The sequence below is a fragment of the Amia ocellicauda genome, chromosome 9 (genome assembly GCF_036373705.1).
Source record: "Amia ocellicauda isolate fAmiCal2 chromosome 9, fAmiCal2.hap1, whole genome shotgun sequence".
Lineage (NCBI taxonomy): Eukaryota > Metazoa > Chordata > Actinopteri > Amiiformes > Amiidae > Amia > Amia ocellicauda.
The window spans coordinates 14450985-14477457 of NC_089858.1; the positions used below are offsets into that span (position 1 = coordinate 14450985).

At 43.3% G+C, this 26473-nt stretch overlaps 1 protein-coding gene across 1 annotated transcript; it reads left to right on the forward strand.

Moving 5' to 3' along the window:
• The first annotated feature begins 1318 nt into the window (after window positions 1-1318).
• slc9a5 (solute carrier family 9 member A5) lies at window positions 1319-22545 on the forward strand. Its single transcript, XM_066713364.1, has 16 exons — window positions 1319-1777; window positions 5481-5783; window positions 6013-6176; window positions 7907-7985; window positions 8244-8421; window positions 10145-10365; window positions 10526-10728; window positions 11202-11291; window positions 13533-13603; window positions 13778-13907; window positions 16779-16867; window positions 17031-17157; window positions 17777-17953; window positions 18839-18911; window positions 19039-19167; window positions 19314-22545. Exons 1-16 carry the CDS (start codon window positions 1426-1428, stop codon window positions 19835-19837), a joined length of 2910 nt encoding a protein of 969 aa, XP_066569461.1. The 5' UTR covers window positions 1319-1425; the 3' UTR covers window positions 19838-22545.
• Window positions 22546-26473: the final 3928 nt, after the last annotated feature.

Here is a 26473-nt window from a genome sequence, read left to right on the forward strand (position 1 = left end):
TCTATCACAGAGGCGGTCTCCGTGTAGTTTCTCAAAGTTACATTTTACAGTCAAGCATAGTTATACATAAATGTTAGTGACGCAATGGACTTCTGTCCACTGCTGAAGAGGCACAGATGGACGTTTTTAGATGCGACAGCTCTATTGCAAACAGTTTTTACAGACTTGACTCATGCTGAAAATACACGGGTCATAACACACACACACACACACACACACACATGTTTCAACACCCACTGAAAAGTGTTCCACTACACCAAAAGTAGTGTTTCAACACACCCAGTGTAGGGTGTTCCAATACCCTGAAAGAGGTGTTTCGAAACACTTCACTAGCTGGTATTTTGAAACCCTTAATCTGGTGGCAGCTCAGATGCCACCACTTTTGGTGTTTCAAAACACTTTCTACTGACAGTATATTAGCACTAATAAAAGTCAGTCGGAGGATATCTAGGATAGTAAGATACCATCTGCAATTGCTCCTTCTTCTGATAGTGAAATCTGATGCTGATGATCTTAACATACTTCTGCCAGCCTGTTTTTACCACTGTGGGGAGTTTGGTCAACAATATCAAAGCTTTAATGCAAGTTTGTGTAATTTGGGGTAGCAAATTACAAGGATACCGTGTTTACAGTATGCAGGTTTAACAGTGGGAAACATGCACCTGAATGTGAAGAGGGTTTTCACAGAAATGCCACCAATACATCATGTACATGTTCATGGATATGCAGATAATTTAGCTTTAATGATTTGAGTATCCACAGTTTCATGTGGAAATTCCTTCTCATCTCTGTCACGAGTCCTTACTCCTTTATGATACAAAAAAGGATGAAAGATTACCACAAAAACTCCATCCCAAATTGAAGAACCTGGGAACATGGATTGGCTGAATACATCTAAAAGTATACTCATTACTTCTTGGGTCACGCTGTTTTTACATGTGTTATAGAGTTACCTATACACCTATATGAATGCAATTGAATGAATTAAAACCAAATACAACGTATGCATATCAATGGACCAAAAAACCAGCCTCGCTTTTCCCACCTGAACCACTGCCGTCTGTCTGCGTCGGTTTGAGTGAAGAGCTGCGCGTCGGGCTCTACAGAAGCTGCAGGGTGCAGTTGGCTTACCTGCCCCCTTAGAACATTACTGGCGCCACACCTAGGTGAAAGTTCCCTTTTTTAATTGCTGTATTAATGAAATGATGTTGACATGGGAGCAGAGACACCGTGCTGTGTCCGCAGGCCCAGGTTAACACACCTGCCGTGTCACTGCGCGCAGCTGCGTCTTTACAGCGCTGCCTCAGTGACGTGTGCGTGCGCGCCGGTGCGGGAGAGCCGCTGCTCGTCTGGCTTTGTCTGCTCACATTGATGCGGATACGCAGGCAAGACTCAACATGACGAGGCGCTTATTAAAGAGCTAAGATGCTCTCCCTCGCAATGTTGTTGGTGGCGGCAGTCAGTGCGGCTGTGCCTGACCTTACTGGGACTGAAGCATCTCTGCCCGACTTGGCTCTCGGTGCCGCCGGCGCTTCTGCTGCATCTGTCGGAGGTCGGCATGGGGACCACTCTCTCACCGGGACTCCTGCATCTGCCGGAGGTCAACATGGGGACCACTCTCTCACCGGGACTCCGGCTTTCCACACAGAAGGCGACACCTTTGACGAACCGACCGAAAAACAAAGCCAGTTTGAAATAGTGAAATGGGAATGGACGTACGTGCAGGGACCGTACCTTATAGTGATCTGGATCATGGTGGCCAGTCTGGCCAAAATACGTAAGTAGTATTATAATCACCTAAGAAGACCATACTGGTGATGCTTTTTGGACAGGTTCTGCTCACCGATAATCGGATTTGTCAAGTGTTACACTTACATTTGCGGGGATACATTTTTTAACGCATGCAGAATATATTGATATTTTTTGCATCTGTGCATTTTAGAATAACCTAGTTAATTATGAACTATTTATTAGCACATCGTACACAGTTTAGCCTAATACTAGTGTTCAATACAAGTTTGGAAACTTGAGAGTGATCTGATTGTGTAATCATACATGGCACAGATTATGAATTGCTACAGGGTTGTAATAGTAACAGTAGTACATTAGTACTATCTCCCCATCAGTTGATTTGAGAATTGGTATTGCTAGATAGTTTCGTGTAGCAATTCAAACGTCCGACATAGATGCAGTGGAGCTGATTGTAATGCATCTGCTACACCGAGTCCATCAGTTACGCGGACACCGTGACCTTGTGTGTTGTAATCAGATGTGAAACTGAATGTATTGCAAAAACGAGCGAATTATTGCACACCAGAGACCATCACAGGGCTGTCATGGACTGTGGTGACCTCCCGGAGTGACAAGGACTGACAGATCATTGGCTATTTAAGACCTGATTGATTTCTCTATAATTGGTTACGATGGAAACGAAGTAAACACCATGCTTAACTGCAATTAGAGAAGAAAGCTTGTTATTAATTTCTTTAACCCACTTAACTCTTTATAATGGATATCAAGTGTGACACTGCCCTTGGTAAAGTAGTTCCCTATAACTAACATCTCACTGCATTCTGTGCATTGAGTGGAAATGCCCTGAAAGTTGACAGTTTCTGAAGATTCATCCCGCTCCACCTGTTTGACAGCAGTGTGTCTGCAGTTGACTCTATGCTGCTGATTGAGGCAGCCCACCCTGCTGCAGAGAAGCATAGAGGGGGAGGACTTCACGTTTTTGCATTGACTTGTACCTCAATAACGACCTCTTAAGGAAATACAGCTCTTTAAATGTGTAAAGCAGCAGGGTTTTTCAAAGACACATTGTGCTGCGAGTGGGGTCCCTGGCCAGTGTGGAATCTTGAGTTATTCTGATTTATTTCATAGCAGATGCCTTTCTCAGGACGTCTTAAAAAGGACAACTTATTTTTAAAGTTTTTTCATTTCCTGCGTAGTTGGTTCAGCTGAGCATTGGCTTTGCTTCAGGATCATGTGCGCCAGCCCCTGATAAGCCAGTATCGTTTGGCAGAAGTGCTAATAGACCCTCCCTTCCCAGCAACAATAAAGACCCAAGTGTGGGCAAACACCTCCTGGCTTCCTCTCCAGAAGAGTCAGGAATGCAAGTGCCAGGCTGTGTTTTCAAAACCATGTGAGAGAAGGACATGAAATATATGAACTGGTCTGTTCCTCCAGCCACTTCCACTTCCTTCACATGTACTACTCTGATAGTAGTTACCTTTAAACAGGAATTGAGCCCCACCTTCCACACCAAGTCAGGAATAGACGCACTGACTCAACTCATAACTCCAACTTGCCATAATGTTCTTTTAGAAAAATCAGTGGGGCATATTCACAAAGGTTATTTATGTTTTCTTGGTATTACAGTTTCCTTTTCTTCGGGTTGCCTCATTGACTCTGTGGGAGGCAGGAGTAAGAGTGCAATCAATAAGATTGAGTTCTGAAGCGATAAAGAGTTTTGTTAAAGGAGATTCCAACTTTCCTGAAAAAAATGTTATTTTCTAAATCTGAATGATCTGAGTCCCTGCTTTAGCTTTGCAAGTATGTATAGTGACATTTCCTGAAAGTTTTTTCACTAGTTAAGGTAAAGGTGTAATTATTTTTAAGTAGATGTGTATAGCTATGTTACTGAAGAGACAATTGTGTAAAATAAGCATCTTTAGATAGTAATAGTTGCTGATTAATGAGATGGGTAAATCAGACAAACCACACATCGCCAACAACCTCCCCCCTCCCCGGACAGCACTTTGTCGGCACCGCACCCAGAACCACACTTTGGCATCCGCCCAACCTGGACCACATTTTATTGGGACCCAGACTTCACCAGCCGTCGCCCCCCTGGGTAGAAGTCCAGGACCGTTTTTTGGTCTCAGTCCGCCCCTGCTTCCACATTCCCACCCCCTCCAGTCACGTATCTGCTGCCTCAGATCCAGAACATGTATCACTTTTTTTTTTAATCTGTAACACTGTGTAACTTAAGAACCACATTGACTGAATACTAAAGTGTTATATTTGTAAGAATACTTAATACATACTAGCACTTACTGAGATTGCTCAAACTGACTTTTGACAGTGTTCGTGACACTGAATTTATGTGTAATAAAAACAAAAAACAAGCAGCCACTGTGCCCTCAGGGTCCTGGCATGCTTAGTGAAAGTGCCCTGTTGTCTCCTTCAGATTAGAAGTGGGGCAGGCTGTTTTGCTAGTCACATCATAGTTTAATTTTACAAGAGACTTTACATTCCAGCTGCTCCAGAAATCATGAGCTTCTAAATCCATTGTTCATTCTTGCTACATAAATATTCTGCATTAGCAAGAAAGTTGCAAACATTTTAGTCATAAAATGACATTCTACCTAAGAATGATTTTAGTTTATGTGCTTTTGAGAAAATTCACATTGGAAAGAAAAGAAGGGACTTGTGTTGAATAACTGAGATTTGAAGTGCTGAGTCCGTCTCAGGGTTGTCTCACAGGTCCCTGTAACCTTCATTACACTGATAACATACACAAAACACAATGTCCATCTCTCTTAGTTACAACCATTCCACCACAGATTTATGTTTTTGGGCAACTGTATGTGTTAGCAGAGCCTTGACTTGCCTCTGCACACCTGCTCTCAGGTGAAGGGCTCAGATGGGCTGTATCACAGGGCAGGACAGGGATTGGGGATGGCAGTTCATCAGTGCAGAGGGTAATCTTTAGTGTTGAAAGGGTAGGAGCACCAACCATCTGCGGTGACAGGAAGAATTCGCTATAAATCACTGGTTAGTGTTTTATATTTCTGTGTATTTTTAGTTATATGTTGATATATGTTTTCTGTATAAGAGAAGGCGGTAGTGGCTCTGACACCTGTCCTGTGAGAGAAGCTCACAGCTGTTTTGTGTCGGTTTTCTCTCGGTTATCTGCAGTGTGATAATTTCTGATGACTAATGACTATTAATAATTAATACAGTTTTGCCAGACGTGCCATGGAGGTTGTATTTTGTAGATTAATCTTGGGCTGTACCAGGAACATGAAGAGTAATTAGGGATAATCTCACCTGATTCCTGCAGACACTGTGGGTGCTGTGTCTTCTTTGGACTCTAAAACAATAGGAAACGGTATCTAAAATGGCTCTGAGAATGTGTAATGGACACTGTATACATACAGAATATTTAGTCAGATGCAGGTTCCGTGTTTGATTTTGTATCCTGTGCTACTTCTGCTTTTTTGGTAAACTTAAGGTTAACTCTACAGGTGGAATGAATAAAGACACTGCGCCTCAAGCAGCTGAGTTTTAGAGCCCTGCTGGTTGCAGAATAAAATTAGGTTTAATCTGCACAAGAATAACCTCCTGGGGCACATTTGTATTGAACAGAGTGGGAGTAAATCACTAGACCTTGTCGGACGGGGGATGTAAGCCATGGTGTTTCAGTAATGGGAGACTGTAGGCTGTAACTCGTGTGATCGGTGCCCATCTCTCCATAGTGTTCCACCTGTCCAACAGCGTGACTCGCCTGGTGCCGGAGAGCTGCCTGCTCATCCTGCTGGGCCTGGGGCTGGGCGGCATCGTGCTGGCCGCCACCAACAAGCCTGAGTACCACCTGCACCCTGAGCATTTTTTCCTCTTTCTGCTGCCACCCATTGTCCTGGACTCTGGCTATTTCATGCCCAGCCGACTCTTCTTCGACAATCTGGGGGCCATCCTGATGTACGCGGTGGTCGGCACACTGTGGAACTCCTTCGCTACGGGACTCTGCCTCTGGGGCGTCAAGACAGCAGGGCTGATCGGTGAGTCGCTGGCTCGGCACATCTGGCAGCATCCGTTAATCGGTGCTCGGTCCACTCTCCTCTGACCCAGAGGACTGTGCACACATCCCAAATGCTACACGAGTGTCGGGTCTAATTATGAATTTATTGATGTATTTCTGAAGTATTGTATTTTATAGCCTGCCTGACTTGGGGGCTGTGTGGTCCTGGCAGGCTGTGTGGCTCAGGATCTGTGCTGGTGCTGTTCCAGATGGCAGCGTGCAGGCCGGGCTGATGGACTTCCTGCTGTTCGGGAGCCTGGTGTCGGCTGTGGACCCAGTGGCCGTGCTGGCGGTGTTCGAGGAGGTGCACGTGAACGAGACACTCTTCATTATCGTGTTCGGGGAGTCTCTGCTGAACGATGCCGTCACCGTGGTGAGGCCCCACTGCTACGCCCTGCCACACCCCCGCACACCTCACCACTGATGTCACCCCCACGTTGAATACGCCCAATTAATTACCAGTAATTGTTGCTAATTATGATTTCATACAGAATGTAAACGTGAGTTCTAGACTGGGTGCAATGTCCAAGCTGTTCTGTAAACATCACTTGTCTGATTGGGCCTATAATTGCCCTCTCATTAGAATGACTCGGCCACATTATCAGCTCTCAGACTCTGGGCTCAGAGGCAGCGGTGCAGCTGCTCTATAACCCTTTGTTCTGCCCACAGACTCTCCATGTACTCTGACTAATACCTTTTTTAAAGCTGTGTTGCGAAGGAGCGAGGATATGAGGCTCTAGTGCTCCATCAAAAATACATTCAATTTTCATCTCTGATTTTGTTTTTGCACATGTCTTTAGAGAGGGATGGGCAATATTTTCTTCCTTTCAGAGCATCATTTTTCATAGCATTCGTCCGCTCTCTTGCTGGTGCAGAGAAATGACTCTATCTGGAGATGTGACAGCACCTGCAATTTTACATCAAGGAGTAATACCAGCAGAAGCAGTTTTATATGTCACGTCTGTTCAGTTCTCTATGATGTCCTATATTATTATTCATAAGTTAATTCACTCTAGAACTGAGTACATCACATGCGTTAATAGATATTAAGTAATGCTGCTCTGTTCCTGTAATTTAGTGTTGTTAAGGCTTATACATGATTACTTGATAACATGACTACTTAGATGAATCCTTCTGAGCTCTATGTGATAAATGAAAGATGTTGAGAGTTTGTGTATCGTCAATCAGATGCATGCAGCAGCTCGCTCGGCTGAAGAGCACCTGTTTACAGATTGCAGGAGCCCCTCTCGGTTCAAGATCAAAGCTCCGGCTTCAATGAGCCCTTCTTCACAAGAGCTATAGGAAGGTTTTAAACGAAGGGGCTCTGAGCTCCTCTGGGAGATGGGCAGAGCAGCAAATGTGAGCTAAACTAACCTTAATCCTCAATTCTCTGATTTATGCCTTCTGTTATTAATTTACCTTCTCGCCCAAAGAGTGGAAAAAGCCGATAAAAGCTGGAATTGTATTAACATTTATGATACTAGATTGAACTTGTAGCTCAATACAAGAGCACTAATGTGGTGAATATACGCCACGGGCTCCCAATGTCTGGTGATAGAGGGCCCATTTCCGGAGGTTGCATGGGAAGATTGACTAACGATGAAAACAAAATATGTCCCAAATCGTACCTTTTTATTTCCTATACATTTCTGTTAGGGAACATTTGTGAACTTTAATTGTTGTTTCATTATTTTCCCCCAAATTATATGTGCAATTTGTAACAGAACATGTTCAGCAAGGGTAAAAATATAGTAAAGGTTCAGAAAAGGGGTTGTTGAAGGTTGTCTTTGGGGGGCCGCACCAAACATCCTTGAGGGCCGCATTTGGCCCCTGGGCCACACTTTGAGAACCCTTGATATACGCCATTAAAAAAAAAAAGACTGATACAAGATAATTATGGCTAAGAAAAATAACACTGTGACAGACCTGGCAGCACTATACAATTATCCCTTTGGAAGCAGTGGTGTGTGTGCATGCGTGTGTGTGGGGGGGTCTGCTGGACAGTGAGTCTGGTTTTTGAATGTCAAAACAGCATTTGCTTTGTGTCACTAACACTTGTACGTCAGTTAAATGATTTACATCAATTTCATTTTTTATTCTGAGGTTTTGTACAAGGTCTTCAACTCTTTTGTGGAGATGGGAGCAGAAAATGTGCGGCCTGTGGACTATGTGAAAGGAGTTGGTGAGTTGTGATCACAGTTCTGTCTCTGCACTAATTGAATTAATTAAAAACGTGCAGATTGTACCTGTGCAGTTTGGGACAGTGTTAGCAGTGTGTACTTCCATGTGAATTGTACAACCCGGAACTGGCAATGGAGGTGCAGACTGGTTTCACTACTTTGTTTATTCTAACCTCTCTCTCCCATTTTCCTTCCCTCCCCACCAACTCTCCCACTCTCCCCCTCTCTCTCTCCCCCTCTCCCTTCCCCAACTGTCTCAGCCTCCTTTCTGGTGGTGAGTCTCGGAGGCACAGTGATTGGCCTGGTCTTTGCGTTTCTCCTGGCTTTCATCACGCGCTTCACCAAAAGGGTGCGCATCATCGAGCCGCTGTTTGTGTTCCTGCTGGTGTACCTGGCTTACCTGACAGCCGAGATGGTATCGCTGTCCTCCATCCTGGCGTGAGTGTTCAGGCCTTGCCGTGCTGCCATCTACCTGGCAGGGTTACAGCAGTACAGAGTGACACAACCACGGTCTACCATCAGCTGCACTGGGCAGGCAATTACCCCACACTGATCTGGGTTACATAACATAGAGGGGCTATAGTAGTCTAGCTTGTTTCAGTAAATTGTCACACAGACAACAGTGGCTGTACTGTAGTGAAGTCCAAGTCCATATTTTATATTTTCATGGATATGTATAGGAAATATCTTTCTCACCTATGAGTTGATTTGGCATAGTATTGCAGTACCACATATTACCACAGGGTGAAATGGATCTATTTGTCTCCAGCCAATTAATTTTATTCCTGTAATTGTTTCCTCAGCTGTAATTGTGATTTTGAGATGAGCCTTTGAGACAGAACTGGGAAGAGAGCAGCCAATCATCTCTAGGTAGTATTAGCTGGCAGTTGGACTGTAGGACTCGAGCACAGTGTCTTGAGTCACTGCCGTAAATACAGATCTGTAGAGTTGAGTCATCAGAACCAAGGACAGCAGAACCTATTTACAGAAGGACTCAAAACAATATGTAACTGGGAATGGGATAATGCAGAGAAGTCAATGGGAAATACTATAAAAGCTAAAAAGCTCTGCCCTAGCCTGCTGGGAATCGGTACACAAAGGGTGATAATAATGAAAAACTAGTGAATAAGCAGATATGTTAATACCACACAACTCATGTGGTATCAATAACCTCCGCTGCCGACTCGCTTTAATGACTCACCTGAGTGACTTTTGCTTTCCAGTGAGGGAAGGTTTACAATGAAGAGAATAAATACGGATTGATATAATGTTCCTTTTTTTCTTCAATTTAAATATACATATCCTTGAAGACCGATTTTAATTGAAGTCTTTTTTGTTGTTGTTAGTGAAAAGCAGCTATTAAAACACCCACACAGTGTGCTCCTACAGCAGCTCCACATGGCTGTGTGTCACTCTGCCTGCCTGCTATTTTTATCTCCCTCTCTCTCGACTTGCTTTTTAACCCCTTTCATTTCGCTTTAGTTTTAATCTCCATTAGAGATCTGATTTGAAACTCCATGAAAACCAACAGCATATCTCTTATGAAAGGCTTTGGGATACAAAATATAAGCATGGTGGTTTAAGATAAATCAATGTACTGCCTGGTATTTCAGTCTAGCTGAACTATGTGGTGCTTTGGAAGCATTTGTGCCTGGGATGTAACATTATGTAATGTGCCTACACCAAAGAACTACAACCCAAACCAGCGACTTCCTACCAAAACACACCCACCCTGAAATGGGTATCATACCTTACTTGTAAAATACATTAATGTGGTGTGTTTTTGGGATGTTTAAGAAAAATAATATAGATTTGTGTTCCTTTAATTGCATCTGAAATTTGGCTCTTGTGACTTCACAGCAACTTTACAGTTGAGTTTGGTAATTTGGAGGAAATTACATTGCTGTGTATTACTGTACACTGCCCTCTTGTTGTCATCATGTGCTATAGCATATTCATTAATGCTAAACAGTGCAATCCTGATTCTGCTCAGCATAATTCAGAATAATGTGACCTTATTATAGAATTCTACTTATTTATTTACTGGAAGAGGCTGGAGACACTCTCTGCAAACCCTCTTTATTTCCTGCTGACTCCACCTCGGCCTATTTTGATTGGCTGGATGACTTTCCATTCTGCTGACAGCTGTTTTGATTGGCAGGATGACGTTCTGTGGGCTGTGCTGTAAGAAGTATGTGGAGGCCAACATCTCTCAGAAGTCACGCACCACTGTAAAGTACACCATGAAAACCCTGGCTGGCATCTCCGAGACCATCATTTTCATCTTCCTTGGCATCTCTGCTGTGGACCGCTCCAAGTGGGCCTGGGACACGGGCCTGGTGCTGTCCACTCTGATCTTCATCTTCGTCTTCAGAGCTGTAGGTGAGTGAACGGGTCCTGCAGTCCCAGAGTGTGACACTCACTGCCACACCCCCGCTGCTAGACCCTGGTTATATTCTCTGTGGGATTCTGCAGGCATCATGTTTTTTCCGCTGTCTCTGTCTCTGACTGTGTCCATGTGTCTGGGTGTTTGTGCTCCCAGGTGTTATTTTCCAGACATGGGTGTTGAACCAGTTCCGGCTGTCCCCACTGGACAGGATTGACCAGGTGGTGATGTCATATGGTGGGCTGAGAGGAGCGGTGGCCTTTGCGCTGGTTAGTCTGCTCAACAAAACCAAGGTGAAGGCGAAGGACTACTTTGTGGCAACAACCATTATTGTGGTATTCTTCACCGTGATTTTTCAGGTAGGTGCTTTTGTCTCCAGTTATAGATCAACTCTTTCATGCAGACAGAGTTGAAGCTGGCCGCTTCCATTCAGATATTATTAGGATAGAGTCTACTTCTGAAGCATAGGAGACAAAAGTCCCCTTTGCAGTCGGGGGTTTCATTTCTAATATAATTGCTCTGCAAGACTTTGCAGTTTGATTGTCTGGTAACAAAACTCTTGGGAAGCTGTTATGTTTTTAAACATTTAGAAATGTTTTTGATCTGGTATGTACTTCATTTGATTTGGTAACCTATCCTGTTGCTACCCCAAACAGGTCAGATTAAAATCACCAAAGGACCTAACTGGGTACAGGTGTGATCTTCTGAAATGAGTGACTATAAATCAGCAAAGCCTTGATACATTGGGGAGCTAAGTACTCTGAGTACCCACATTGTCCCAGGGGCAGGGGGCTCTATGCTGATAGTTTTTTTTTTTTTTCTTCCTTCGTAGGGCCTGACCATTAAGCCGCTGGTGAAATGGCTGAAAGTGAAGCGCAGCGACCAGCACAAGCCCACGCTGAATGAGGAGATACATGAGAGGGTGGGTGAGCCTGGGGGGTGGTGAGTAAGTGAGCTGGGGGGGCAACTTGATAGCTGTGTTGTGCTGCTGCTCTTAAACTGCAGAAGGAGGAAATTGATTTGTTTTTAATTCTTTCTGTCTGATGGGTCACAGCACTGAGAGACCTTCTGCATTAGTGAGTGCCCTACTGTAATAAACTGAGGTTTCTGAATCTCATGTGCAAGTTTTTATCTGCCAGCCTGTCTGTGTGCTCCCTGCTTGATGTCTGTCATCTGCAGAGATGAGCCGTGTGAAGGGAAGGGCAGCTTCATCACCCACCTGAATCAGTGACTTCAAAGCTAGGCTGCTTGTGTTTTGATGTGCTGAGAAAGTGAAGGCTTTTTTTGCCATGTGTCCCTCACATCTCCCCTGAGAGAGAAACTCTGCTAGAATGGATGAAAGGACTTTGTCCTTTTTATTGAACCATTAAACACCAAACACCTGTCACCTGTCCTGTCAGTCCCATGACCCACTGCTCCAACCTCTGACCCAAGTGAAATGTAGGCTGTCACACTGCCTCTGCCAGACAGGGTACTGCAACACACACACATACACACAATAAATAAATAAATGTGTGTGTGTGTGTGCGTGTGTGTGTGTGTATATATATATATATATATATATATATATATATATATATATATATATATATATATATAATACACTTCCCGTCAAAAATATTAGAACACCCCTATTTTAACAGTTTTTATTGAAATGTAAGCGGTAAACTGCCAGAGGTTAAAAAAAAAAGTTTAGTTATTAAAATCTGAAAAAGAATGTACATTTCAGTTATATATTGTATTACTTCACCTTCTTAAGCATTATTTGGCAGTGTTACACGCAGCTCCTGTGCATAGAAGTCACAATGTATTCCTACAATGCGTCCAAACATTTATGGACCTAACTCTATATACAGATGGGTGACAAATTAAAGGAAAAAACAACATAAAGTGTCTCAGTAAGGTGTTGGGCCACCACAAGCTGCCACAAAAGCTTCAATGCTCTTGGCACAGATTCTACGAGTCTCTGGACTCTACTGGAGGGATGAACACCATTCTTCCAAAAGATACTCTCTCATTTGGTGTTTTGATGATGGTGGTGGAGAGCGCTGTCTATCATGTCAATCCAAAATCTTGCATAGGTGTTCAATTGGGTTGAGATCTGGTGACTGCGAAGGCCATAGCATAAGATTCACATCATTTTCATACTCCTCAAACCATTCAGTGACCCCTCGTGCCCTGTGGATGGGGGGTATTGTCATCCTGGAAGAGACCATTCCCATCAGAAATCAGAAATGTTTCAGCATTGGATAAAATTGATGACTCAGTGTAACTTTGTAATTATTTGCAGGGACCCTTCCCTCTAAGGGGACAAGTGGACCCAAACAATGCCAGGAAAATGCCCCACACAGCATAACGGAGCCTCCGGACCTCCTCACTGTAGGGGTCCAGCAGTCAGGCCTGTTCTCTTAGTGTCACCACACATGCACTCACCCACTTGTCGAGAATAGGGTGAAGGATGACTCATTTGACCAGATCACTTTTTTCTACATTTCTGTAAACCAGTGCCTATGTTTTTTGCACCACTGAACTCTCAAATATGCATGTGTCTTTCTAATGAGGGGTTTAAGCACTGCAACCCTACTATAATATCCCTCTCTTTGCAGTTATCGATGGACTGTTCTTGCTGACAAAGTCTGATCACGTCCTGAATTAACATTCTCAGAAAGAGTTGCTCTTCTGTTTTTCCTTACATATCATAGTAATGCACGAGCATCACGGTCATCGAATGTGTGCTGTCGACCACAATTTCCAACCCTATTTATTGATGTGTTTCCCATAGATCTAAATGCAGATGTAACTTTAGTCACTGTTCCTATTGAAACACTAGCCAGTTGAGCAGTCTGTGTGACTGACGTTCCTGCCATTCGTGCCCCAATAATGACCCCTCTTTCAGAGTCGCTTAGATCCTTTCCTCTTGCCATCTTGATCCAAAATTGAGGTCAGCTGGGCCTGCTCATTTTCATACATGCCACAGAGCATGATAGGATGTTAATTGCTTAATTGTATAATGCAGGTATCTGCATTCGTTATGTTACTCATTTATTCAGGTTTTCACCTTTAATTTGTTGTTAATGAGTTGGAGACAAAAAGGAATCCGGAAACATGCTGTGATGATGAGTATGTGTAGGTGTTACCCCTCATTCTGTCCGTCTCCCCACAGGCCTTCGATCACACCCTGGCTGCAGTGGAGGATATCGCCGGTCTCCATGGTTACCATCACTGGAGAGACAAGTGAGTGCTCTGAGGTGATCTGGAGGTGTTGGCCGTCTCTGAACTCTCTGTTCAGCAGCTCCAGGGAAGATGAAACACTTCTTAAAATTAGATGTACTTGCATGGCTGTGAAGTCTGATTGTGGAAGTTATTATCTGACTGGCTTCTCTGTGTTTCTTTGTGGTCTGAGTCCAGGTGGGAACACTTTGACAAGCAGTACCTGAGCCAGGTGCTCATGAGGAAATCTGCTTATCGAATCAAAGATGAAATCTGGGACGTGTATCAGAAACTCAACATCCGGGATGCCATCAGCTTTGTGGATCAGGTGAGGTTTTGTGATCAAGGGAGGGTTTGTCATCAGCAGTGAGGTTTCAGGACTGAGAGATCTCAGCAGCAGTTTCTGTTGCAGGAAGGCTTGATGTTGCAAGGCGTTGTTTTTATTTATTTTTTTATTTTTTTTCCACATTCAAGACCCCTTGTTTCCTGATAACAGAAATTCTGCACTAAAACATGGACTAAATTGGATTGACCTCTGCTGTGGAGATTCAGTTCCAAATTTGACCACTTGATGGAGGAGTTTACCACGGCATGGCCTGAGATATTCTGCAATGTTGAGAGAACAAAAGATTGCAAATGTAAAATCAGGTTATCTAATAGAGAATACTACTCAAAGAGGGATGGGACATTGGGAAACGCATTTTAAAAAATTCTAACAACGTAGTCTATATACCCGCACACCATCCATCAAATTAAGCCAAGAGCAAGGGCTACAGTGCCATGCTCAACTGAATGCTGAAGACAAAACCAGGAGCAGGTGTCAAAGGCCACAGAGGGAGTGGTTCACTTACGCAACGTCCAAGGCCCACAGCCCACCAGGATGTGCATACAGAAACAGGGCCCAGGTCGAGGCCACACCAGGGCAGAGCAAGTGCAAATGTCTCTCCTCCTCCGAGAAGGGAGAAAGAAGGAGCACCATCAACTCCACTGGCCTATTAACATGGAAGGGGGAGAGAACTTTAGGAAGAAAAGCAGGGTTAGGTCAAACCGTAACCCTGAAGCACAGCCCAAGCCAGTGCAGTATAACACAGCACAGCACAGCACAACACAGTGGGACCCAGGCCAGCCTAGGGCAGCACGGCAGATAGATAGAGCAGTCTGACATTTCATTTACAAGAGAACTTGCCTTTTTTCCTTCATATCCTGTTTTGCATTTCCTTTGTGTTATTTCACCCTGAACTTTACAAGGCTGTTATTATGTGCTCTGGAGAGCCTCTCACCCCGGCCCTTGCACCTGGCTCATGCCTATTCAGATAGCGGAATTCGGTCCTGTTATTATGGAGGCAGACTGTAATTGATGCATCAGTGAGTACACAAGCATGTGAAGAATATGGCACAGAGTACACACATGCTGAAATGTTGATGTCGGCTGTTGGGTAATTGGGCTTCCTCTGCCAGCTTTCTCATGTAAAGACAGCAGTCTAAATAGTATTAGTAGTAGAAGGAGTAGAAGTAGTAGTTACATAGTTAGCCCTGCTGAAGTCAGCTCTTGTCACTGTGTTGGTATCAGCAGTGTGATTCTCACAGTGTTGTCTGTGCAGCTCTGTTGACACCGTTACACCTGGGGGTGTAGACTGCACCGATGACTCCCTTTAAATTTCAAAGGCAAATTTCTGAGGTGAATAATCATATAAGCATGCAAATCTGTTCAGTTTTGCATAATATCTACAAAGAGAAAGACGTACCCACACCAGGTTACATATCACGGGATTCTTCAGTATTTATCCTTTGTTCCAAAAAGCTCCCATTTTGGACCTCGTTAAGCCTTGTCAATCTATCCTGCTTTTCAGTTTAAATGATGCACATTGACTTTCAATGTCTTTAGCTGAAGTTCACAAGCAGTTACTGGAGCCATTGCCTCATTGCCTTAATACATTCAATTAGACATTTGAGTAAAGGTATACTGTTACACAGGCCTCCGTGTTCCCCTGGATGTATAATGAGCCAAGAGATCTGCTGGGCTGCTATTATAATATCACAAATTAAGATAACAAAGTGTCAAGACTGTCTAAACCCTGGAGAATAATATATTTTTAGTTCATTCAGGAAACAAATTCTGTATGTAATTGCTTTATATTGTAGATGATTTTATTAACTAGAATGAATGCGAAGTATAAATATGATGGCAATACAGGATACATTTTCATACATTTATTATTCCAGATGTAGCTGGCTGTTCCTGTCTGTGTTTACAAGGCATCTTAATAGATCATTTTCACAATTTTTGCTTTGTAAGCTGAAAGCTGTTTTTTTCGGTGCATCCTTCCTGCTTATAACTGCAGTTTTGTACAGTCAGTGTACACCTGGGTGTGTGGCCTGCCTTATTTCCACAGTGTGACCAGTTGAGTTTCCGAAGCCTATGGGATAAATTGGGTTAAGTCTCCTATGTAGAAGACAACTGTCCACAGAGAAACAACCAAAGGGCTCAATTAAAATGCAATGGAATTAACCAAAGTCCTTTTCATTTTACAATTTAAAAATAAAGATGATGATAATCAGTAGAGGGAGTTGCTGTTTTGATGAGTGGTGTTTCTGGACCCTAGATGAAGGGGGATTTCCCCTGCCCTCAAGCCATGCCTCAGAACTTCCTGCTGGCAAGCTGGGCTGCTAATATTAGCACAGGCACATGGCATGCTCAAGCAGCCGGGCCCAGGGGCAGCCCAGTCAAGGCAACAGAGGAAAGGACTGGGGTTTGCATTGTTTTCAAGGGACAGAATTGGGAAATGTTGCTATAAATGATACCGCGTTAACAGCCAACTTAATTTGAACTTTCACACCAAAAACCTGGATGATTCATTCGAAAGCTGAAGCTGATTTTAATGAAAAGCAGAGGATTTCATTCTGATGAGTTGTTGGCCAGTAATCTCTATCTCAGTATAGCCAGGATCTGAGTTTGTGCCATCATCACAACATCTGCTGGTATGGCCTAAATGTAGAGAATTGTGAAAGGAGGTGGAAGGCAGTTGTTGTACTCTCTCCACAGCAAGGTCTCATACCTTACTTTTGCATTTAAAACATTGAACTAAGAGTACAAGAGAGAGGCTCAATATTTCAGTGTAATATTTCTTATCTAAGATTACTATGTGAGGGAGACGGGACAATGCAGTAACTTTCTAATGCAGTGATGCTGTTTGTCCAGGGAGGCCACGTCATGTCGTCTGCCAGGATGTCCCTGCCCTCCATGCCCAGCCGCACGTCCTTCTCTGAGAACTCTGTCACAAACCTGCTGTGAGTACACGGCACTATACATGCCCTGATAAAGCAGACCTTTTCGAGGTCTGTATGTGTGGGGGGTAGGAGTGGTCTCGGGGTGTGTGGCGTTTCCTCCATATGTGTAGTGTGTTCTCCGTTTGTAATGTATTCTCAGTGTGTGGCTCTGTGTCCCTGGCAGGCGTGAGAATGGCAGCGGGGTGTGTCTGGACCTGCAGGTGATTGACACAGTGCGCAGTGTGCGAGACCGCGAGGATACGGCCATGCACCACGTCCTGACTGGGAACCTGTACAAGCCTCGACGCAGGGTACTGCACTGTTGTGTCTCTGCCTCAGCACTGTCTTAGCTCTGCGTCTGCTCTGCCTCTGTACTGTCTTGTTTCATCAGCACTCTCTCAGATCTGTCTCAGTACTGTCTCACTTTCACAGTTCTGACTCCCTGTAGCTCAGCCTCCAGCACTTCATGCTCTGCACTGTAGAGCTGCTTAGTTTTACTTCATCAAAGCCAGAGTCCCCTGTAATGTATCTATTTAATGTATAAAACATCTGTTACATCTGTAATGTAGAGAATAAGAATAAGCAGGAAATCCAGTCATTTTTACTATACTTTACATTACAACTGCAAATAGTTGAACAGAACAAATATATTCCAGTTTATGAGAAGGATTTATGAAGCCTTGTAACTGTGGTGCTCCTCCAAGCCACCTTAATCAAGCAGCATGTCACACTGTCCCACCCTCCCTTGACGCAGTGACAGTGTGACATGCTGCTTGATTAACCCATCACCACTCACTCCAGAGTTTTTGTGTCTCTGAGCAGATGAGTGTGCGCTGAGGTTTTCAGTGTGTTGTTGTATCCTCAGTGCAATGTGGGTCTGTGAGATGTTGCGTTGTGGTGTTCTGTGACACGGGGCTGTGTGTTTTGCAGTACCTGGCCCACTACAGTCGGCACTTCCTGGGCGTGGGGCAGCAGGAGCGGCAGGACCGCGAGGTGTTCCAGAGGAACATGCGCCGCCGCCTGGAGTCCTTCAAGTCCACCAAACACCCGGCCTACCAGGGCAAGACCAAGCCCCGGCACAGGAAGGAGCAGCGCACCCAGAGGAAGGCAGGTTCCCACTCGTCCCGACGACCTGAGAGCTCACGGTGCTGTGTGGTGTCGGGGGGACACTCCTCTTGTTAGCCTTTTTTTTTTTTTTTTTTAAACTGTACTTTCTAAATATCATTGCTTGGAGTGGATGCTAAAGTCTCTAATTTCTACACACTTCTGAAACCTCCTGTATGTATCATCCTTGCAGAGCCATTGTTCTTGCTGTGCAGCACTGTAGATAACACACAGCAGCCACAGCGGCAGGGAGTACAGAGTGATTAATGACCTCTGTGGACTGGAGAGTAATTCTGACATGAAATCAGAGCTTCCAGGAAAATATTTCTGTTGTACTTGTGCGAGGAAGCTGTGCTTTCCATTTGCTTGTTTCAGTGGAAATTTAACCTGCACTTTCATCTGCTTTACTTGCATATCCTGGTTTTGCATAAACACCATTTGGCCTAAGCAGGAGGGTCTGTTACACTGCAGTAACCCGAGGCCACCCATCTCTTCTTTCCTCAAGGCAGAGAGTGGAGCTCCTGTAAAGGACGCTCTGTTGGTATCATTGCATTTCTTAGGAAACCTGCGAAGCAAACAGGCGGAACGAGGTCTGACATTGTGTAGAATGATGGCCTGGCTCAGGCCACTCTCCCTGAACACGGGTTTGAATCTTCAAGCTGTATCAAATGCAGTAGCTATTACCAGTCATGTGCTCCCCTGGTTTATCTCGGTTATCTGTGAATTAAGCAGAATGAGCCTTGTTTTAAACAAAAAGCTTTTTGTTCTTTTTTTAAATCTTATTTTTGCCTGATTCTGAAGCTTGTTGTATCTGATTATTTGTATGTGCCGGTGTATTTAAGGGATGACATGAAAGGACAGTTCTGATGTGTATTTTCCCGTCTACAGCACAGGTGCACAGAGGCAGCCGATCAGGTTCCTAATGGCAAACCCAGGAGAAACGTCAGCTGGCAGGACACGGGTGAGAGAAGCGCTGCAGCAGAATTGCCTTCAATTTAATCATATTTGTTATCCCAGGTTCTTTCTAGTTTGCTGTGCTATACAAACAGATTAACCTGCATGTTTTTATTGGCTTCATGTTGCTGCAGCTCCAGTAGTGGTGACAGTGGACTCTGAGGAGGAGGACAATGATAACTCTGAGACGGAGAGAGAGGATGAGGGCATCACCTTCGTGGCCAGGGCGGCAGACGAGGTACTGCATGAGGACCAACCCGCAGGTAAGTGGCGAGCTGGTGAGGGTGGCTGTGCTCTGATGTCATGTTCACATGAAAAAAACAAAGTAATTTGCTCTGTTTAGTAATCTCTAGTTCTTCCTGTTGTTTTCCCTCCATCTCTCGTGGTCTTGGCCTCCTTTCTCCCTCAGGAAACCTGGATGTGTGTCCAAGCCCTTTCCTACTCCCACCCTCCCCAACCTGTGCTGAGAAGCAGCTGCCGTGGAAAGGGGACCAAGGCGGTCTGCCGGTGTGCGTCTCCCTGGAGACCACCAAGATCGTGCCTGTTGACCTGCAGGAGGCCTGGAGCCAGAGCATGTCCTCCCAGGAGAGCCTGTCGTCACCCGCCTTGCCACAGCCGCTGTACCCACGCAGGACACCCCTGTCCTGGGCAGAGCAGAGCGGCTCCCCGGTGACCCGACTTGCACAGGCCTGCCGCTTTCAGTTCCCTGAGCGGCATGAGGAAGAGGAGGGCAGCCGGACGCTGCAGCAGCAGGAGATGCAACCGCTCATGTCAACGGGGAGACCACCTAGGCCGGGACCCCCTCAGGGTGGTGCTGCAGGCAGGTGGCCCTCGTCCTTCACCCGGGCACCGCACAGCTCCCTGCTGAGGAGCCTGGTGCCCCCCCCGCCTGCAGCCAGCCAGCCGCGCAGCAGGAAACCAACCCAGCTGTAGCCACCGCGCCCACGTCACTCGCTAATCCTGGTCAGTGCCCACTGGAGACATCCCCCAGAGATGACACGAATGTAGCATCTTAACACAGAGCAGGAATGCTCTGTTATTCACCGACGCAACTCTGTTACTCATTCGTTCATTCACTTGTTCTGTGAGCAGGGGGGTTGCGTAGTTAATGCTCAAAAATATGAATGTGTCCTTTCTGTTTCACTGACAGCATACATTAACCACGAGTAAATTAAACTGTTTTCTTTTAATATGATTATATAATGATATGATTATCACACTATTTCATATTGTATTTTAAAATAGCCATGAATGTAACCATACATTGGGGAGTAATGGAAGCTTTGAGTGTTTCTGTAGCACAAGATACTGCAAAATCAAGACCGTATTAAGTTCTGTAATTATGACACTATTGCTAAAGCAAAATTAATGTAGGAAATAGACAACGATTGTTTTAAAAATGTGCAGAGAGTATTTGATTTGATGCAAAGTTAATTGGAATCTAAAATAACTGCAGCAAGGTTCTGCAGATGTAAATGTACAGAGAGTACTGCTGTAACATTCGCTTTTCATCATCGGAGGAGTCTTCAACTGTCACGAATGGAACTCCTGCAGCTGTCCGTCCGTCCAGACCAGTCTTCGCACCTCCGGCACTGATGCCACGATACATATGAAGCCATTGATTTTGTAAAGCGGCCTTTCAGCCATTGCAGTGCCTGACTATCTGTGTTATGGTGCCAATCCTGTTTACAAGATTGTCATTGAAATGATCTTAATTACTTGCGTTTTCCACCAATACAAAACAAAGAATACAAAAAAAGTAAAAGCTAGGAGTTCTAACACCATCTACTTGCTTTACTCCTTTTCTTTTAAATTCATCATACATGGGACCTGTCCAGCACTTGTAAATGTTTTTGAAAGTGTATAAACTTGATAACTGAGAACCATATAGCTAAAGCATGACCTAAAATATGTTAATAGATACAGTTGTAAACAAAATAAAAAAATAAGGAGTAGTGCAATATTTAAAGGCAGAGTGGTTGTGATGCTCAGTGTCCAAACACAAGGAGAGCCTTTGAAATGTAGAAGGCTCTTCTCCCTCCCGGTGCACAGGTTAGCAGGTTAGCAGGCCAGAGGGCTCGGATAGGCTCCCTCCACCTGTCTCCAGGGGGATTCTCCACATTTATGTGCAAATGTGCCATTTTGTGCAAAGTACCTTTTGTAGTATGAGCCAGTACTGCTGCTGAGCAATCAGGCATGTGTTAATTAGAGAGAGAGTGTTTTCAGAGCAGGAGGTTTGGACCTCCTCCTGGCACACAGCAGAGACATGACTGTCTATGAATGTGAATTTCAACAGCATTTGTCTGGTGCAGTTTGGTTGAAGATATGGATTTCTATGAATGTATTTCCCTGCATTGCCAGTTTCAGTGCAGTCTACATTGTGTGTAATTTGTATTATTTTTCTGAATTAGACATTTTATTGAGGCTTGTTTTGCATGCCATACATTGTGTAATTTCCAGTATTCCATCCAGTGGTGTGGTGGTAAAAAATAATAGTAGTGTTAATGTAATAAGAAATATTACAGCACTGCTCAAAATATGTAAACTATGATTATGTACAAGTCCCTTTAATTTTTATTGTTTGTTGAGCTCCTTAGACATGGAGGTGACATTTATGGTCTTTTCTTGCAGGCTTTTGTTATCCTATTGATTGAAAACCATTTTTCACTGTAACATTTATTTTGATTATTTTACCTTTATTTATTTTTTAACAAACACCTACTGCTGGTATATGTGGACTTCTATAATTCTCGATTTTTAATTTTATTTTTGTAATTTGCCCATGTTCAGAATTATTGTGATTTTTTTTATTTTAAGGAATCTTTTCTGTATTGTTTTCATTCAAAGGGTCTTTGCTTTGTCTATTTGCAGTATAATTCATTCTTATAATAATATGGTTGTGGGTAAAAAGGGAATGCTTCACTTATATTTAACAAATTGTCTCATTTAATATATATTCTACAAATATCTAAATACACCTGTAATTACTTCCCTGGATACTTCTTAATTAATGGGGGTTGATTCATGATGTCTGTTTGACCGTTATATTACAGTGATGCTGCAATAGAAGTGGCTCCTCGGGATATACAGTGTATGGTACACTGTAAAATAATAAAAAAAGGACTTTGCATGTAATATATGTGCATGATGTTGTCCTAGGTAGTGTGTTTGAGTACATCAATTATAACGATGAAGTATTACAAACATAATATTATTTAAACATCTAATTATTGTGAGCATCCTGGAGGTTAAAAGTACACTACACCACTGGGTTAATCAAATTTATGATTTTGTTTTTGTAGATCAAATCAATTTTGGCAATAAATATAGTGCATTTAATCAATGTAAAGAAACAGTTAATGGATAAGTGGTATATGCTCTATCTGAACTTAAATTAGGTCTAGATTTTTCAGATGGTCTCTTTAAGGTATTTTTATATTTTGAAGTCACAAACGTTTCTTACAATAAAAGTGATCAAAAAGAGGTCTGCGTGTATTTGACATTACTTTAATATTACCTTTCTTTTTATTCTTAAGGGTTGCTTGCTTACAATGTGTGTAATGTGGAATATTGTATTTCAAAGATCAGAGCAGAAGAGAAATATTTTGTACAAAAAAAAATAAAAAATAAATGTAAAACTTTTTTTCTTGTTGTTTGTTATGAGTAGAATACATTTCAGACATTTACGCAAATAGTTGTCCGTTTCACTGAACAGGAACCGCCTTACACTTCATTATGCGTAAATGTTTATTCAGCAACAAATGTATCTTGTAAAGTAGTGTGATGACAGTTTTATACTCAATCGCGTACGTTTGTATTGAGGAAAAACTGTGTTTGTAAATGTGGCGGCGTCTGCAGGATCTTGAAAAGGTGTGCACAAAGAAAAGGACAAACACGCATTACGCTAATCCCTCAGCAGTGTGCAGGAAGACTAGTTTTCTTCTATTAAAATTCACAGGTGGGTTTTACATTATACATGCCAATTGCACTTCAAAGTATTTTCCTTGCAAATGTGCATGATTATGAAGGCGCCTGGAGTCCGGACGTGGTTTCAAACGCCACCGTTTCTGCACAGGCTGAGGGGTCTGCCGGTTAAGACGAGTGGCAGTCTGGAGGCTGGGCTAAGCAGCGGTAGTAGTGCCTAGGTTATGAGTAAAATGCATCAGTGATAGCGGTAGTATAATAGATGGTAGGTTAATGTTAGTCATAGAAATGCATACAATCTGATAGTATGAATAAATCCCTTATGCGTTATCATCCTTTTAATACTTATTTCCTAATGGGGTAATCAGGGTTGAATATAATCTTGCATATTGCGTCTCTTTAATGTCTTGGATGACCTCTGCAGTGTTCTGGGAAAGACAGCAGCAGGTCTTGAAAGCCAGTTGGTACTGTGTGAGATGCTCCTAAATAAGAAGTATTGACTTTAATCGTGGTAGCAACTAGCACTGTATTCACTGATCACACGGTGGGGATATATATAGCGCCCAAGAGTAATTAAGCCGTTTTAAATACAATCACAATAAGAAAAGGCGTGCTCTTTGTGCTGGCCAATCGCAATCGAGGACAGGCGTGTTCTTTGTGCTGGCCAATCGCAATCGAGGACAGGCGTGTTCTTTGTGCTGGCCAATCGCAATCGAGGACAGGCGTGTTCTTTGTGCTGGCCAATCGCAATCGAGGACAGGCGTGTTCTTTGTGCTGGCCAATCGCAATCGAGGACAGGCGTGTTCTTTGTGCTGGCCAATCGCAATCGAGGACAGGCGTGTTCTTTGTGCTGCCATTTCTAGGCGTCCTGAAAACGGCCGGCCACTAGAGGTAGGCCTTGTTATTGTTATAATATCGTACTTAAATGGGTGAAGTATTAGTTTCCTTCAAAATTAATTTGAACTAAACAATTTTATTATCTCCACAACATAAGTAAGTACTTGTAGAAGAGGGTGTGTTTCGAGCTGTGTTACATATGTGTGTACACATTGCTTTAAAATGTCTGCGCCTGGCACGGCCCGAATAACGTGTTTTTGTATTCAAATTTATTTTAAGTCCAAATGTTTTTGCTCGTTTACTGGGCGTTTTCAACATGCGACCACACATTTTGGGATATATCTCCAGCGCTGATGTATAACTGTAACGTTGTGTCTAATGTTAGTAACTGTGTAAGTACATACTTCAGGATTTACTGGGTTCTTGTTCAAACATGAATCACATGAACGAATCTTATTAATCGATTCACTCGACTGAGCTGAACCAATTAATCGATTCAGTAAAAACAGTCGACGTTCACATCATAAGGAGGCCGGAGGGGGGTGTCGTGCTTTGCTCGGATTGGTCCGTGTGAACTGACCGTGATTTTGACACAGTCGGTGTGCGTGTCGGGATGACTCTTCAGAGACAATGCATGCTTGCAGAATGATGTCACATCCCGCATTGGCAATCCAATATCCACTGACCTAGTTCACAACAAAGCCAAACCAGCCTTAGCTTTCTCCGCCGCCCACAATTGCATTGCATATCTCCATTTGAACTTGAGTGCCAAACTTGCATTCAAAAACGTTTATTCGTATCAGTGTTAATCTGGTAGCGTGTTCATTTTTTCAGTTTTGGTTAGATACTACAATGACCAATCGGACAAATAGGGAAGCAAATCGTGATCACCCAATGTCTGAAATGAACCAGAAACTTTGAAGTAATTGTACATGTAAAGATTCATTTCTGATAAAAAGACATACAAGGTGAGTAGGAGCTCTGATTTGTTTGTATTCAAGGCTGATTCTTGTGCGGATGTAGTGTACAATTTGATTATGTATGAATCTTTAATGTACATACAATTCAAATCTATACATCTTCACACACAATTATCTGTTCGCAGTGTTACTTGATCCTAAGGCTATACACAATGAGTCACATATGGGGGACTGGCTGCAGTGCTCTAGTTTATTTTTCCAGGCTCACTCTGTCTTTGAAATATGAATAGCAGTGTGATGTAATGACATGGGCATAAAGGCTCTGTCAAGTGTGTGCTAACGGCCTGCATGTGAAAGTAATTCTTCACAGTTTGTGATCTGTAGTGTAAGCTTCACACCCAGCCGCTGTGTGCGCACTCAGTGGAGTTTACAAAAGGAGTGCCACTGTACCGTATACCAACCTAGCATTTATCATGTAATTCATGGCCCTGGATAGAAATTAAGGAATAAACTTGCCACTGGTCCTTCCTTGTCATACATTGACCTTCACAGAATGTACTTTGGGCCAAAACTAACTTTGCAGTGTATCTTCAGGGAGAGACAGCAATCCTGTTTTAGGACATGTAACCTACTGTTTGTTGTTTTAGCTTTTTTCTTTATCAGGGTAACTATTGTATACGGTTTGTATTCCTTTTATTACTTATTTCAGAAAGCCTCTGAGTGGACTGCTTTGCCTTGATGCATCCACCAGGAATCAATCCTAAAGATACACCCCTCCTCTCAGCAGGAAAATACTTGGTTTCACTATGAATGTTGCATCACAGTGAGTGTGTCTATTTCAAACAATGTCTATATACAGGAACACACCACACTCACCAGTCAGGCCAGGGGCCTACTGAGAGATGTTCATAGAATCAGATCTGTTGGCAAAATTCAGCCATTCCTTGCCCAGTGTAGTCACTGCTTTCCTAGGCCCATTCCTCCTTTCAGCAGCACAGATCAGTTCTGCAGGTTTTCACTTGGGCAAGAGCAGCCAGGCCCTGCATTGAGCCTTCTTTTATTCAGTCACTTTCACTATAAACCAAGAAGACTCAGAGGTCCAGACTTCTCTCTACTGATGTATTACTTCCAAATTGAGGAAGACAGTTTTTTAAAATAGAAATATACTTTATTAAATTAATATCAGAGGCTGTGAAGATGACAGAAACATTTGTGATATTTGGGGAGGCTGCAGTCTGAGCTAGATTAATTATATCTGACACTACTCTTTCCTGTAAACTGACCCTTTATGGTTTGTTTTTTTAATGTTATTATGCTAATGATGGCTTAGGAGACTTTGCTTGTCTTCTACATGCATTTGTATTCCAGGACTCTCAGTTAATGTGACCTCTTTCAAATGGAAACAAACAGTAAGTATTACCAGATATCATATGGGAGCAATCTATCTAGGCATTGCTTGCTATTGACTGTCCTGGTATCGTATTGCAGCCATGTTGTGTCTGGCAGCACTTGTTGGCAAAGATTGTTGAAAACTTCATGTTGACCCTGGGCTGAAGTTTCTGTCATTGAAAGTGTTTATTCTGTCTCCCCCAGGAGGCCAGGATTTTGGCACAATTGGAGCAGATATATGGCTAGATGTAGTACATTAACACAATCTCACAAACAGCACCGAGTGGGTAAAAGGGCATTTTCAGCAGACAAAGAAATGGAAACAATAACGCAAAGGACAAAGCAAGAACCTGATAGGTCTTTTGAAAAGCAGAGCAGGATGATCCGATTGTTGCGAAAACAAAACCCTGGAGTGTAGTCTAACGTCTAATTGGTTGGTTAGTTTGTGTTGTTGGTGTGATTCGATACGGGTCAGTCCTCACAGCCCTGGACGGTGATC